This window comes from Notechis scutatus, chromosome 1 (genome assembly GCF_049901735.1).
Source record: "Notechis scutatus isolate UNSWTSFEM ecotype Mainland chromosome 1, rNotScu1.2, whole genome shotgun sequence".
Taxonomy (NCBI): domain Eukaryota; kingdom Metazoa; phylum Chordata; class Lepidosauria; order Squamata; family Elapidae; genus Notechis; species Notechis scutatus.
In genome coordinates, this window is record NC_142009.1 from 191,250,631 (window position 1) to 191,265,950 (window position 15,320).

General features: G+C 34.4%; 1 protein-coding gene across 1 annotated transcript in view; it reads right to left on the reverse strand.

The window, feature by feature from the left end:
• LOC113423583 (uncharacterized) overlaps positions 1 to 15,320 on the reverse strand; it is a 51,436-nt gene continuing 36,116 nt past the window's right edge. The window contains exons 25-36 of the mRNA XM_026685040.2: positions 12,783 to 12,851; positions 11,564 to 11,632; positions 11,085 to 11,153; positions 10,200 to 10,280; positions 8,481 to 8,516; positions 7,102 to 7,138; positions 5,733 to 6,290; positions 4,271 to 4,512; positions 3,763 to 3,853; positions 3,535 to 3,660; positions 2,826 to 3,017; positions 1 to 1,958 (exon numbers count right to left, since the gene is read on the reverse strand). Coding sequence (XP_026540825.2) covers positions 1,951 to 1,958; positions 2,826 to 3,017; positions 3,535 to 3,660; positions 3,763 to 3,853; positions 4,271 to 4,512; positions 5,733 to 6,290; positions 7,102 to 7,138; positions 8,481 to 8,516; positions 10,200 to 10,280; positions 11,085 to 11,153; positions 11,564 to 11,632; positions 12,783 to 12,851 — 1,578 coding nt within the window. The 3' untranslated portion in view covers positions 1 to 1,950. The remainder of the gene's footprint in view (positions 1,959 to 2,825; positions 3,018 to 3,534; positions 3,661 to 3,762; positions 3,854 to 4,270; positions 4,513 to 5,732; positions 6,291 to 7,101; positions 7,139 to 8,480; positions 8,517 to 10,199; positions 10,281 to 11,084; positions 11,154 to 11,563; positions 11,633 to 12,782; positions 12,852 to 15,320) is intronic.

A 15,320-nucleotide genomic window follows, 5' to 3' on the forward strand; every position in this document is an offset into this window, starting at 1 on the left:
AATAAAAGTACAAGTAGTCCATTTACAAAAAAAATGTTAGTATATATTCAACTCAACAAAAATACATTTCAGACATTTACTGAAAATAAATGAGTATACCATAAAATAGAGCAGAAACAAGTCTTTCAACAACTGGCATGTGGCAGAACCAAATTCAACATCCTATTGTAAACATTTGTATTAATCTGTCACCTGCCATGTAAACCAGCATCTGAAATTGGGTTTTGAACATTTAGAAATAGTTTTAGAGTTGAACTATCTAATGCTAACTGGAACAGCATTATTTGACCTTTTCATTTAAAATAGATATTTTGAATTATGGTAGGAATTACAAGCATGTTAAAGTTATTTATTAATTCTGTAGTATATATTTAATTCTGTAGTATATACTGATGGTGATTTGTAAATGTAAGCACAACTATTAAACTACACTTTGAAAAAGCCAGTGTGACCTGATTTACATAGTACATAGCATAGACAGATAGATTTGCATATCATGTTAAACTAAAAACAAATGAAAAGGATTATGACTATATTTCCATGAAAGAAACTAATACATTTTTGACACTGTGTAGGTGTATCTTGTAAAAAAATAATATATTTCTTACTACATGTTAATAATTATGATGATAATAATTATATGATAAATAGTTTTTCAAAGTAGGCACTATCTTCACTAAGGTATCATTGCAATTTATTTTACTTTATTGTCAGTCACAGATTAACTAAAATCAGCTGTTAGATTAAATCATAATCTAGTGATGATTGAGTTTGTTTCAGGGCAGATGCTAGCAATTTTCAGATACTGGCCACCATCATATGGTTGTGCATGATAACATGGACACAAAAACTAACAATGATAATATTTTTTTGTAAATACTAATTAGTCAACTCTCACAACATTTCAATGTTCTAGCTTCCAATTATCACAAGATTTTATCCTTCTCATCTGTCAGTATACATTATTCCGGTTGGCTTTCAGACTTGGAAAGCAAAGACCTCCATGGCCAATTAGATGAATAGCTGGTGGGACCTGGAATATACTTGTATTAAATGCATGATTTATATGCTAATTTTTCCTCTAGTGCGAATCTTACTTCTGCAAGTGTTTCTGAAAAGGCAATATGATCTTTTCCCTTAAGTAGTCCCATTTCCAGTTATTTGAAACTTCCTGGAAAAAACTGAGTACAAGCCTATTTACACCAATGCAGGTACATATCAGGCCACTGATGTTACCGGATTCCCCAAATCCATTCATGTAACAGAAGTATGTCATCCCATTCTACATTATTGCAAATCATCAACTGCTTTATCAATAGCATCAATTGCTTTGTTTCTAGCTTAGCAGCTGGGCTTATATCCATCCTTCTTCCTTCCAATCAACAGAGTAGAGTCTCAAACATCCAGCACCATATCAATGATTTTTCCATGACAACTGACAATGCACTCAAGGATTTTTCTTTACTTGAATTACGCTGGGATTCATCTTAGTAACTTCTGTTCATTCTCAGGCAAGTGAAGTATCTGATTCTATTCCTCTTCTCCAGGAACATTATAAATCATTTGAACTAGGAATGCAGCAGAGTTCAAATAAACAAGCAACAGTTGTAGAAACTTTTGTCCCACAGGAATGCCAGTTTGAATGACAGAGGTACATGCTTTCTTTGCAATTAACAAAGCATGAATATTGTTCTAGACCCAAAGAAAATCTGTATAATTCCAATACATACTTTAACATTATCTGCTGGTATTGTCATAGTTTCTGAAGTTTTTTTTTTAAAAAAACCTTTATTGTAGATTTTAGTAGGAGTACATCAGAATAAGTGGTTTGAGGATAAAATCCTCATATGAATTAAGTACACTGTATAAAGAAAACCCTTGATATTCTTTATACCACTTTTCTTCTGATTAAAAAGTCTTTTCTGTTCCATTCTGTTTGGTGGGCAATCTTTAGGCATCTGCAAAATAAATGTCATATTATGTTATATTGTTGAGCAAAAGAAAGTCAACTGTCAATAAATAGTGACAAATATTTAGGTAGTGTTTTCAAATTGTTCCTTATTGGAACTTTAGTAATTAGAAATTTTATTTCCAAGATGAAGGATTTTACAAATATATTTGCTTCTTCTAGCAACCTTTGGGAGAAACTACATCACAATCTAAAACTATTCCATACCTGTTAAAATACAATGTGCTTTTCTTCCTCAACACCTTTAAAAACAAATTTGACAGAGACTGAATCATACACTTCCCCCCCTTTTTCCTGCTAAACCCATTTTCCTGATGAGGAATTCTTGAACCTGGAAAACCTGAAGAAGTTTGGCATGACTATAGATTTTAGATTTTTTTTTTCTGTCTTATGGTCAAACTTAGTATACTTATGACACTTTAGTTACTTGCATTTCTGTCTGGGTACCTCTTTCCTAGAGGAACTTGAGATTTAATGTAACAGATGAATTCAAAGAAGCACTTGGGATAGGAAGGAAAATGGGCATTACCCCCAGTTTAATAACCACTGATAGAAGGTGAAAGAATGAACACTGGTTCAAGACACAAAAACAAAAATCTAAACCCTAAAGATACGCCATTGACACAGTATGGATGACGACCTGTGTTAAATTAGAACCCAATAATTTAATATTTTATGGCTAAGCTTAATTTTTCAGTTTTCCGCTGAAACTCTGCTCTCGTAGGGGGAAAAAATATGTATGAGATCTCTTATTACCAAATTTCAACTTTTGAAAAACTGAATTTGATCAGAATTGGTTTCCCCAAAGGACAAGAAACATGAATCTTAAATTGTAAAAACAATAGTTAATTCTTACCTCCAGAGAAAAGTACGCATGTCTTTTTACAGTCTTCTTCTCTATCAAAGCGATTATCATTCCCATTGCAGCCACCATACCAAAACTGAGCACAAGAATCAGCTTGCTTATCATAATACCATTTTATTATATAAACGCGGCATGGTCCTTGATCTAATCTTAACTGACACTGCGGAGGCCTCAGGATATTCACTTTAAAAAAAATAAAAACAACAAAAGATGTAATTGTTGTGTATTATTGGAATAATATGGCTGCAATTTAGAAATCACTTTAATATTCCCAAATAATTTTATAGCACTGTTTCTCAACCTTGGCAATTCTAAGATATGTTGATTTCACCTCTCAGAATTCCTCAGCTACCGTAGAAAACATGAGCACAAACTGCAAAGATGAATGAGACAGGGCCATAGACTTGCATCTGCTTCCCAGAAGTTTTGCAGTTTTGGAGAAAATGATATTTTGTGAGGAAGTTTGGCATAAAAAAAGAAGTAACCCCACCCCCCAATTAAATGCAAAGAGCTATCACGGTGGTTCAGCAAGCTAGAAAGTGCAGAAGTTGAAATCCAAACAGATTTGAAGGTCATCTTATTGGGGAAGTCAAGGACTTGAGCATTAAATTATAATTAATTAGAATGTATGTACAATACTATATGTTTATGATTATACAGAGAAAAAAACCACATGTGAAACTTTGCAATATGTAAAGACCTGTCTTGACGGTAGATGGCATGGAAGAAACGGATGAATGAGATGGTGGCAGTGTCTTTTCTGCTGTTAGAGATGGCAGGGATGATGGTGGTGGTGAAGATGTTGGCAATGGCAGTGCCGAAGTAACTAGTGCAGAGAATATTATAAAAGAAAGAAATGAGAAAAGGGAGGATTTCTTCTACCTGTGTGGCACATATTTCATTAAGAAATTAACTATGAAATAAGTACCTTTACCGTTAACTGGAAGCAAGACTGGAACATCACTTTTGTTGGATACCATGTCATGGTTCTTAAGAAATATTCTGTGTGATCCTTTTTCCTAAAGTAAATCCAGATTGGTTAATTTTAAAATGTAGGTGGAGTTTCTATCCACAAAGGACATATTCAATATTAGATAATGGTAAACAGACTTCTTCCATCACTATTATTTTCGTGCCCGAAACCACACCATGGCTCTGTGTTTCCAGCTTAAGAAATTATCTGAATACAATCAGATAATATCAAACAATATCATTTCAGAAATCAGATTATTATTTTACTAAATATTATTTATATTATTAGAATCAATTGTAAAACCCATCATCAGCATTATCTAGCAACTAACCCAGACACTTATTAAAAATACTCTGATTTAAAAAATGGACTGCAAAGCCATGTTTCTCTAACAGAGTTTTAAGGAAATCCACCCCATTACTGTAGGGGTTTTTTAAAAATAAAGTGGACTTCAGACAAGTACCAGAATTAATGGTTGAGAAAACTGGCCAGTGTTTATGGAATTGTCTTTCATTGATGCTTCATATGTGCTTGAAGATACTGCTTGTCCATTCTTATTGTTCATGTGTAATAAATGTTGTGAAGAGTGAGAAGATACTGAATGAATCAATGATCCACTGATGCTTCCTCCATTTCCAACTCGGTTATATATTAAGGCACCATGTTCATCCTCACAAAACTGGTTAACAAGTTTGGACTCTAAAGCTATAAAATAAGAAGAAAAGGAAAAGTCTAAAATATGGTAAAATATACAACTATTGACTAAGTAATACAAATATTCATAGTATTTTGAATGTAAATCAATTATTTTTTTAAAGTGTTGACTGCTTCTTTGATGTGTAGATAGCTCTTGGAATATTACTTTCACATCTTAGCGTGTAACCTCTTACCAATATTGTATATCAGTTAGGAAAATCCTAGATATCAGCATGTGTACCAAAGAAGAAATAAACAATTTTGTATTCTCAAGGTATTTTCTACTATAATTCCTAATATTTCTGATTTTTTCCATGCTGGCTGACAAAAATTGTTCTCCAAAATATTTATATTGGTCTCTCTTGCCTTACAGAATGAAGAGCCGAAACAGAAGTGCTACTTCAGAATGTAAAATATTTTACCATTGACTGTAAATTCCAAATATCTTGAGTAGGAGAACACTGACAGTAGGGGTAATGATTTCTAGCAAAAATATTTCCAGTAGCACATTTTTCATAAAAGAAAAATAGTTGATTGTTGAGAGTTAGGATTAGCTAAAGCACTAGGCAAACTTGTGACCTTTTAAGTTATCCTTTGAGAAAAAGGTAAAGTTCTCTGATGTAATGAGCATTACAGAATGAACATTAAATTTTAGGTTACCATCACCATTACCAACCATTAACATGTTGGTTCATCCATTACCTTCTTGTGGTGGTTATAAATACAGATATAATAGGTGGGTATACCATGCAATTAAAAAAATTTTTTCTCAAGTTTTGTAATCTTCTTAAGGATAGATCCACTTTGGTTCACCCTTAACAAAAATGATCAGAATTGTAAATGTTGCATGTAACTTCTGATTATCTCTAGCAGTATTCATACAGCAAAAGCTACTGTATGTTATTTTATGTTATTCAAATGGTGTTTTTGTGACTCCTATTGGCAATAGCCTTAATCTATGATCATATACTAGTCTAGAATGGTAGGTAACACACGTAAAAATATACATATCATAGTTTGCAATGATAACATTAAAAATGATGTATTTTTTCCTAGTAGTATTCTCTATTTGCACTCTGATTGTTTTGGGATCTTAATCATTACAAAGATACCCATTGACTGGTCTCACCAAAACACAGAACCAAGACCTTTTAGCTTGAAGGGTACAAGTGGAATGTGATATCCACTATATATCAATGGAATCTTCAGAACCATGTTTAAATGCTCACCTGGAAGAGTATTAAAATCATCAATAAGATACATATGTTCTCTGTCTGGATCAGATGCAATTAGATTCAGCTCACGTAAGAACTCAACTTGTGTTGGGTCTGAAGTATTTACAATTCCAATTGCATACATTTCTATGTTGGCTGCATGAGCTTCTCGGACAGCAATATCCAGCTTAACAGCTTCTCTCTTATCGGCTTGCCCATCGGTTAGGACTATGGCAACTTTCCTTACACCAGTTCGAGCCCCGAAAAAGCCTTCTTGGGTTGCTTTGCGGATGGCAGTTCCTGTGTAAGTGCCTTCTCCCATGTATAACATCTTTCTGATAGCTTGTTTCACATCCTGTTGAGCTGTGTACCTATTCAGCCCAAATTCAAGCCGAACTTCCAGGCTGTAGAGAACAAGTCCAATTCTAGTAGCATTTCTCCCTACAGTTACTCTGTCCACTAAGGCAGTAACAAAGTCTTTGATTATCTCAAAATTCTCTGGGCCAACACTTTCAGAACTGTCGATCACGAACACTAGCTCCATAGGTATTTCCTTGCATTTAATGCCACAACCTGTAAAAAGAATTAAAAAACAACAACTAAATTTGGAATATTTTTTTACTGAAAGATCAAACTATATAAATCTTTCCATGTGCACTGAACATGAGCATTATTACAATTTTAATTCAAACAATATTTTTATTTTATTTACTCAAAACATTTATATCGCCTCCTTCTGATTTTGAACCCTGGGTAGCTCTCAATCAAAACAGTATCAATAATAAAACAACATAATACTATATTAAATCTATTAAAACCATAAATATTAAAAACCTGGAACCAATGTTACATTTCCAACATACCATTAGCCCCAGCCAAAGAACCACATATAACCATGCCAACATTCAGTTCTTTATTTGCTTACCCTCAATAGACAGAATTTTGCAGACTAAACTTTTACTACTCTCATTCTAAGGCATCTACCCTGAAAGATTTTTGGGAATCACTATTCTGACTCTCTCCTTCCGTTTCGTATCCAGCTCTGGGCTGAGCTGCCTCTTATCTCATCCTCCTCCTTGGAATGTGCTTCCTGCTTTTTATGAAAGCGCTGCTTCACTGTAGTCCATCCCACTACCCCTCCCTTCATAGACACATTTCATCACACATACAGTCCCACATTAAATCCTCTCTAACCACCCCTCCCTATCCCTGTGCTTGGGGGAAAACCCAAGTCTTCAATGCTATTCTGATTCCACAGGAGTAACCTGATTATTGGCATTTTCATTTTATCTTTGAGTAAAGAATATTCTAATAATTTTCCAATTTGGGGAAAAGAATAAGAACCTGTCTGAGGTTATGATGGCAAGACAGGTTGCAAACTTACCACATATCTCTTTAATTAACTTAATTATATCTTCTCTCTATGTTAGAAAAGAAATACACATATAGTATTACAAAATTGTTTCAGCAATTTATAACATGGCCTTTGGAAAAACTACATAAAAATAGTATTTATTATACCTAGAATAATCTCATATTCTCATGCAGTGAATGTCATCTTATTCATCACCAATACTTAAAATGCTTGCAAAGTACTCTTAGTCACATAAGCAACATTGTTCTTATATAGAATAATATAATTCCAAAATGATGCAATATCTTAAAATTCCTCAAATAAAATATTTCTGTGTGAGGAAATAGCTGATCTTCTTGCATTTCACCAACAATTATTTTACAATAGCCAAGCAACATATGGCTACTCAAAAAAACATTTTACTTCAATTCTCCAGGTATGTAACTGAACATTTAGATCAAGTATGGGGGATTATTACTGGGTGGGGAAAGCCAATTCTCTCTGTGTCTCATAGCCAAGGTTGGCTACAAGCTGCCAACTGCTATAATTTGTAACTTGTGAACAAATTTATATATATGCATAATTACTACTAGACAATTTTTCATTCATTTCCAGGCAGAGCATCGTCTAGTTGGTGGATATTGAAAATAAAGTAATCCAAGCAACTAATATCCTTTTCCCTAAATCAGAGTGGAACACACTGAAACTCCATTTAATCTTTACAAAGAACTCCAGCATAACTAGTGCCATTACATCTAAAACAAAGCCCTAGGAAACATGCATTCTAACCAATTCTGCAACATTTTACTTGGGTAAACAGACCTGTTTCTGTTTGTACATCCATGTTCATACATACATATTATATATACCTACACACACACACATTGTTTGGTGTTTTAAGGGTCTACTAGTTGTAGAGGAGGGAGGGAGGGAAGAGGAAGGAAGGAAGGGAGGAAGGAAAAGCGATTACATTTACAGTATATATATTTTTATTTTATTTGGTGACTCTTAGTCCCAAAATAATTTGATTGTCTTAAATTTTTATCATGTGAACCCCTTACAGACAGAAATACTAAGTTTTAAAAAAACTGTTGTTAAGGTGCTCAGAACCTATAAAATAAATCATTGGAAATAAATAACTGAAACAGTCTTTAAAAGGCAGAGGGGTATCTTCTGTGCCCTTTTTCTTCCACTTGCGTAAAAATTACAGATGCATTTTTAAACAATTTAGATATATGTAAAATGGATACCAGTGCAAGATATCTAAATTGTTTAAAAAGGCACATGTATATGACTTGCTAAATGATTAATAATTCATAATTCATAATTATTTCATAATTATTACTAGGAGCACATTAATTGAGAACAATACAGCATAACTAAACTTGATTCTGAAAAAGATTGCTTACCGTTAGACCTTGTTCTCCCTTGGGTCCAGTTCTACCCTGAAAAGGAATTTTTTTTATTATTATTTCTAATTCATCATTAAGGTTTGATGAATCAGTGCACATATAATTATAGGAACCTATGCTTGGAAAAGATCTGAGAGTCCCCAAAGATATTTTCCATGTCTCCAGCCTAGTCAAAGGGAGAGATATTTTCAGCTACTTTACTGATGAAAAAGATTCTCCCATTGCTTGTCCTTAAGTGTCAAATTTAGAACCTCCTAATAATGGCACATGCCTCCTAAACAGAGTAATTCTATTCCTTTTGCCGGAAGCAATCCCATGACTGCAAAATGCAGTCTGGCAATATATGTTGACATAAGATGAATTGTTTCTAATAGAAGAGAATATTTGTAGCTCAAGATTCAACTGTAGGGTCCTTGATACTCTCTGAACTTGGTTGTTTTCTTGCAGACATTTCATTACCAAACTAGCTAACATCATCAGTGGGATGAAAATTCAATTTCACAACACATGGCCAGACTGAACCATAGTTTCAACTGGGAAACTGTGAGCATTCTAGACCAAGCCAAATCCAAAAATGCTAAACAGTTCATGGAAGCCTGGCACTTAGTCAAATTGGTCATTAACAGGAACAGAGAGATAAACAACATCTACATACCATGCAAGAGACAATCAAAAAGAAAAAAAAGTGGGGGGAACCAAAGAAACAAAGAGACTGAAATACCTCCTCACCATCAATCAATACTGAGATAAGCAGAGATTAACACTAGACCATTAATCAAGAAGTAAACAATACTCAAATCAAGGGACTACCAACAAGCTAAGAGTATACAACAGCCTAATTAACAAACCTCTAAGAGCCCTAACATTGACAGCGCAAGTCACTAGTATATAAAAAGAAAGTAAACCCTACTCCCTTCTAGCATTGATGTAAGCTTGGTAATGAATTGTCTGCAAGAAAACAATCAAGTTCAGAGAGCGCCAAAGAGCCCACTGATAAAATGTTCGGAAAGTCACAATTATCTATTTTAATTTTATTTGAAATATTAGGAATTTATAATTGTGCTTCTGGTGTTGAACCACAGATATTCCAACCCAAATTTTCCAGATGGAACTATCATTCAGGAAGTTAATCTAGTCAAATTACAGGTACTCTTCAACTTATCCCCACAGTTGGGACCAGAATTTCCATTGCTAAGCAAGGTAGTTATTAGTTGTACTCAGTTTTATGACCTTTGTTCCATGGTTATTAAGCAAATCATTTCAGTTGTTATGTACATGACATGGTCAATAAGCAAATCCAACTCCCCCCCACCCCCACCATTGACTTCACTTGTCAGAAACTGGCTGGGAAGACTGCAAATGGCAGTCACATGACCTGGGATACAGCAACTGTCATAAATGCATGTTGATTGCCAAATGCCCAAATTTTGATTGCTTCACAATGGAGATCCTAGGATGGTCATAAAAGTGAGGACTGTTTGTCAGTCACATTTTTTTCAGTGCCTTTGTAACTTCACATAGTTGCTAAATGAATGATTGTAAATCGAGGATTTCCTGTATTCTTCTTAAGAATTGTTCTGGACCCTTAAAAGAAGAGTCGGTACCTATTCTATAAGCTACATTATTTGCTTGAAACTAATGCTAATACTTAAGATGTAGGCACAGGCAGAGTTTTGGCAATATACTCTGCAGCATCTGATGGGTTTATGTACTTACAGGTTCTCCAGCTGTTCCAGGGTCTCCCATATTACCCTTTTCGCCTTTTCTTCCTCTTTCTCCTGCAGTTCCACGATCACCCTTTGAATTAGTTATACAACATCTGTAAAGCATCTTATTTAAATGTAATGTAAATTCCTGTCATGTGATCATGGGATGCTGCAACCATCCTAAGTGCGAACCGGTTGCCAAGCATCCTGATGGCAATCACATGACCTCAGCAGGGCTGCTAGAACAGTAGGAACTTTGAGAACCAGTCATAACTACACTTGCCCAGTGCCATCGTAACTTTGAATATCACTGAATGAGTGGTCATTAGCCAAGGATTACCTTGTGACCTTTTGCCTTTTTCTGGGCAGATGAGTTCACGTCCAAGTTGTCTGGTATTGCAGCTGCTCATTTTTCTTTCTTTCTTTCTTTGTAATAATGCTTTTCCTCAATCAATAGGATGCTTGAGGCTGATATTTTGCCATTTTAGTGATTATTTTTCAAGGTCAGATGAGGTGAGCACCAGGGGAAATATTTGGAATTATATTGGTAATCATGGGCGTTAGGAAGCCTATCCTTGGCTTACAATTCCCCATTCTAAATGCCTAAGTATTTATTGCCACAATTATTGGTAAGCATAGGAGAGTTCCCAGGAAGTTCCCAAGACATGTTGAGAGCCAATTTGGTTAAGGTGTCAGGCTAAAAACTGAGAAACTGTGATTCTACTCCCCCGTTAGGCATGAAACCAGCTAGATGACCTTGGGCTAGTCATTTTCTCTCAGCATTAGAATGGAGACAAAAACAAACTTCTGAAAAACCTTGTCAAGAAAATTAATGCTTGGGAGCATTAAATGCCCATGTTGCCTCTTGATAACACAGTAGAAGTATAGCATATACCTTTGGTCCTAGAAGTCCTTCTCCAGGAGGCCCACGTGGTCCTGGCATTCCTTGAATTCCCTGTTCACCCTAATTATAATTAATTGACAGAACAGTTGACAATTTTATTATATATTAAATACAACCTTATTTTCTAAATTTGATTGGAAAAACAAATAAAAATTAGATTTTTCACAAATTCAGGTTATTCTTGCATACATAAGCATTCATTGCTACATTTGCCAAAATATATTCTAATCTGTATTGGCTTAATTCTTCATATGCCCTTATTTTGCATGAGAAACATTGATTTTATAATATACAAATGCTAAATATGATGTAAACCAAATTGTAATTGATTTCTTTTATTAACTCTTCTACCTCCAAACGGAAGGGCCTTTTAATACATAAAGAAAAAAATATATATTCCTATTTTCTCTGGTTTGTGAAGTCTGCTTTTTCCTCTTCATTATATCTAAGTGTCCAAGAAATCATGATACCTTTGGTCCTTGTATACCTTCACCAGGTGGGCCTAAAGCACCAGGAGGTCCTTGTCGTCCAATATTTCCCTGAGGAAAAAAAAGTGTAGTCATCATTAAAGGAATCATAAATGCCACCATTCCATTTTGCTGCTATCTAAAATCTGTATAAGAACCATGAAGCTCCATGAAATTTCTATTGTTTGCAATCAATATATCTTACAATTTAATTTTAACTGTACTTATGCTAGAAGTATCTCTTGATTTTATATCTTAGGGCTGCTTCTTTTCAAATCAACATGGCTACCTTAAAGGACAGTTCTATGTACTGTATGTACAGCAAGTCATATTGGATAAACAATAGACTACATTAGGAAAAAACATCCAAGAAGATAACAGTAACATTCAGTACACCTTTGTATGGCTGCCTAGAATACAACATACTGTAGATGTATATGTGAAGCCACCAGAGGTCAAACACGATTCAAGGAAGATTTTATCTTTTTATTCTAGATTGTTCTAACCAGAAGTAGTTTGTGTGCTATTCACTTAGACCTGGTTTTTTTAAAAGTGACCTATGTCAACGATTAAGCATTGACTAATGTCAATGATTATTATGGATTAAAGTTGCATTCCTACTTGCTACACCTTGCCTAGTAACAGGTGGCCCAAGATTGATTTATAAGGCAAAAGGACAATCTGATCCTAGTCACAGCAAAATGGCCAGCTTGTTCCAACAAATGGTGGCTCCATTAAAGAAACTTGAATGATTTGTATCTTAGTGAAAAAGTTGCAAAAACCTGATATAACTCTACTTTATTCTTTATATTCTTTCTATTTTATTTCAAAATACTTCCCAGGAGTAAACTATGATTTCTGAAATTATCTATGATTTCTGTAAATTTTGCAAACTGCCTAGATTCACCCATGTATGAGTTGGGAGCTATATAAATTTGCTAAATAAATAAATAAAAACAAATCTAAAAGTAACATTTCAATGAGTCTTGCAACAAGAATGGTAAACTTTTATATTTGCTTCAATATATCTTTATTACCATTTAAATTGCATTTTGGTAAATTTTCATTTTCTTTTGCCTTTTAATTTACAAAATATTAGCTATGATATTAATTCCTCTTAAATTAATATGAATAGTAAACTAGCTACATACAAATAGAGAAGATAATAATTATTTTTGATGTGTGATGGTCCAATGCGATTTTTTTTTTTATTGTGACTTACTTTTGGTCCTGGAAGGCCTTCTCCTGTTGGACCTGGGAGACCAGATGGTCCTCTGGCACCTGGATCACCCTAAAATGTATATTTGTAAACATTTCAAATTATTATTGTTGGTTGAACAGTTAGTCAGATTTTAGACTGGATTTGGCATTTTTATCTATCCATCAAGGACCTGGAACAAGCAGATGTTCTTTGGTGGCCTTAAAGATATTGTCACAAGATACAGCAATAGCAATAGCACTTAGACTTATATACCACTTCACAGTGCTTTACAGCCCTCTCTAAGCGGTTTACAGAGTCTTCATATTTTCATTAACAATCTGGGTCCTCATTTTACCATCTTCAGAAGGCTGAGTCAACCTTGAGCCAGGTGTGATTCGGACTGCCAAATTATAGGCAGTCAGCAGGCAGCAGGAGTAGCCTGCAGTACTGCATTCTAACCACTGTACCACCATGGCTCATATAATTATTATTATAGTTGGTTGCCCATTTGGCCAAATGTTTAGACTAGATTTGGCATTTTATCCTTCTATCATGTCCCTCCAAAGGACGTGGGATAGGCAGATATTGTTTGATGATGTTAACAGATGTAGATGCAATGTATTAATCATACAAATTTACTTGTGAGATACAATTCATAGACCTTTTTCTCAAAACAGGTAAAGGATGTAGCAAGACAAAGTAGATATGTCTTTCGAATCTATGGCTCAGTTTGTGCATTATTCTAAATTATAGCATGATTTGTTTCATTTTGGCCTAGAATGAGATGTGAGCCTAACTACTGGTAGTATATACTGTAATTTATACATTATTATTCATGTTTTTATGGTTTACTGATACAGAGTGAACTAGATCACTGTAGCATTTTCAATCACCTGTGCTTAAACATTTTGGTTAATATGTGTATGCAGTATCACATACACATACACACAAACACACACAGAGGTGGGTAATGATGGTACATGATCCACTTTAAAAGAATCTCTGCTAAGAAGGTGTTATTCTGCACATATCTCAATTTTTGGAACAAAAAAATTTCAGTACAATATTGAATCAATTTCTATACCAATTTGCTTTTTCCATCTGTAGAATTAGTATTAACTGTGGGGTGATCTACAACTCTCCAATTGTTGAAGAACTTTTATTTCCTAGAATGGATGGTGAGGGCGTTTGCCAGTTTTACTTAATCAAAGTCAGGAAATAGGTGGCCTCTCTCCCTCCCACCCACCCCTGCAGTCTACATGATAACTTCCATTGGGGTTTTTTTCCAAAAAGTTTTTAATTTTTTAATTTTTACACATCTCTTTACGTGAGCAACGTGGTTCCAGATTAAAACACTTATACATAATCATATTTTCATTTCCACCAATCTTATATAATATCATCTCATATCATTATCCATTTCGCTTATCTTTTAAATAAATTTCCATTTTATATTTCAATTCATTAATTCAATATCAATATCATTTCATCCAAATATAAATTCCCAATTCTTTATCCCCTATTATTTCCGTTTATAGCTTACCACCTATTTTATTTAACATTACACATCATTCTTGTCCTTAATTTTCCCTTGGCCAATTATATAATAAACAATCTAAAAAAAGCAAGAATAAAACAAAACCAATACATTTAGGATCCACGTGGTATATCCCCTCAATCTATCTAATTTAATAATTCATTCCCCAACTTTAAGCATATTAACATTAAATAATCAAATGTATATTTTAAAACATGTATATTTTAAGATATTCCCCCCCCCCCCATAGAATTGCTGGAATGACTTCCTAATATATCTTATTTCATCTTGACTTTTCTTTTAATCATTAATAATCATATTTTTCCCTTTTCTACTTAGCCAACATTTATATAGTTTAATACATTTCACTTTTCTTATAATCATTAATAATCATACTTTTTCTTCCTTAACACTTATCCAAAATTTGTCTATATATTTTATATATTCTTAAGTTTTCGCGGGTACTTACATGTATGGTGTTCGGCTTGGTTCGGGTATTTTCCCACGTCATTGTAGTTCTTTTAAAGTTGTAGCAACGTTTCAGCAGAATCTCATCTGCCATCATCAGGCTTCTGTATTGTGTCCGTCTGTGGGTCAGACTTTTACAGTGGTTTCAGATTTAAATTTGGGGCAGCCTATTGCTGTGCCAGAATGGTTTTTTCTTCATCCTGATTGGTTGGGAGTCTTGGTCTGTGTTTATTGGTCTCGGAGTTTGCTGTGTTCTGCTTGATGGGTGTCTCTGATATCTTCTGTCTGTTTTTTGGCTCTTTTTGTATCTTGATTGGCTGGCAGCATTGTGTTACTTTAATGGAGGCCTTTAGTGCAGCTTGGCTTCGGGTAAATGGACGGCTATCATTAGTTAGGAAGCTGGGTTTCATCTGGGTGCCTGGTTGGGGTGTGTTTGAGCTGGAGGTATCAGGGGGATCTGTTTGTGCCCAGGTGTTTGCCTGGCTTGTGGTGTGGATATTTTTTTGTTTGTGAGTGCTTCTATTGGTCTGTCCAATGTATGTGGCCGGGCATGA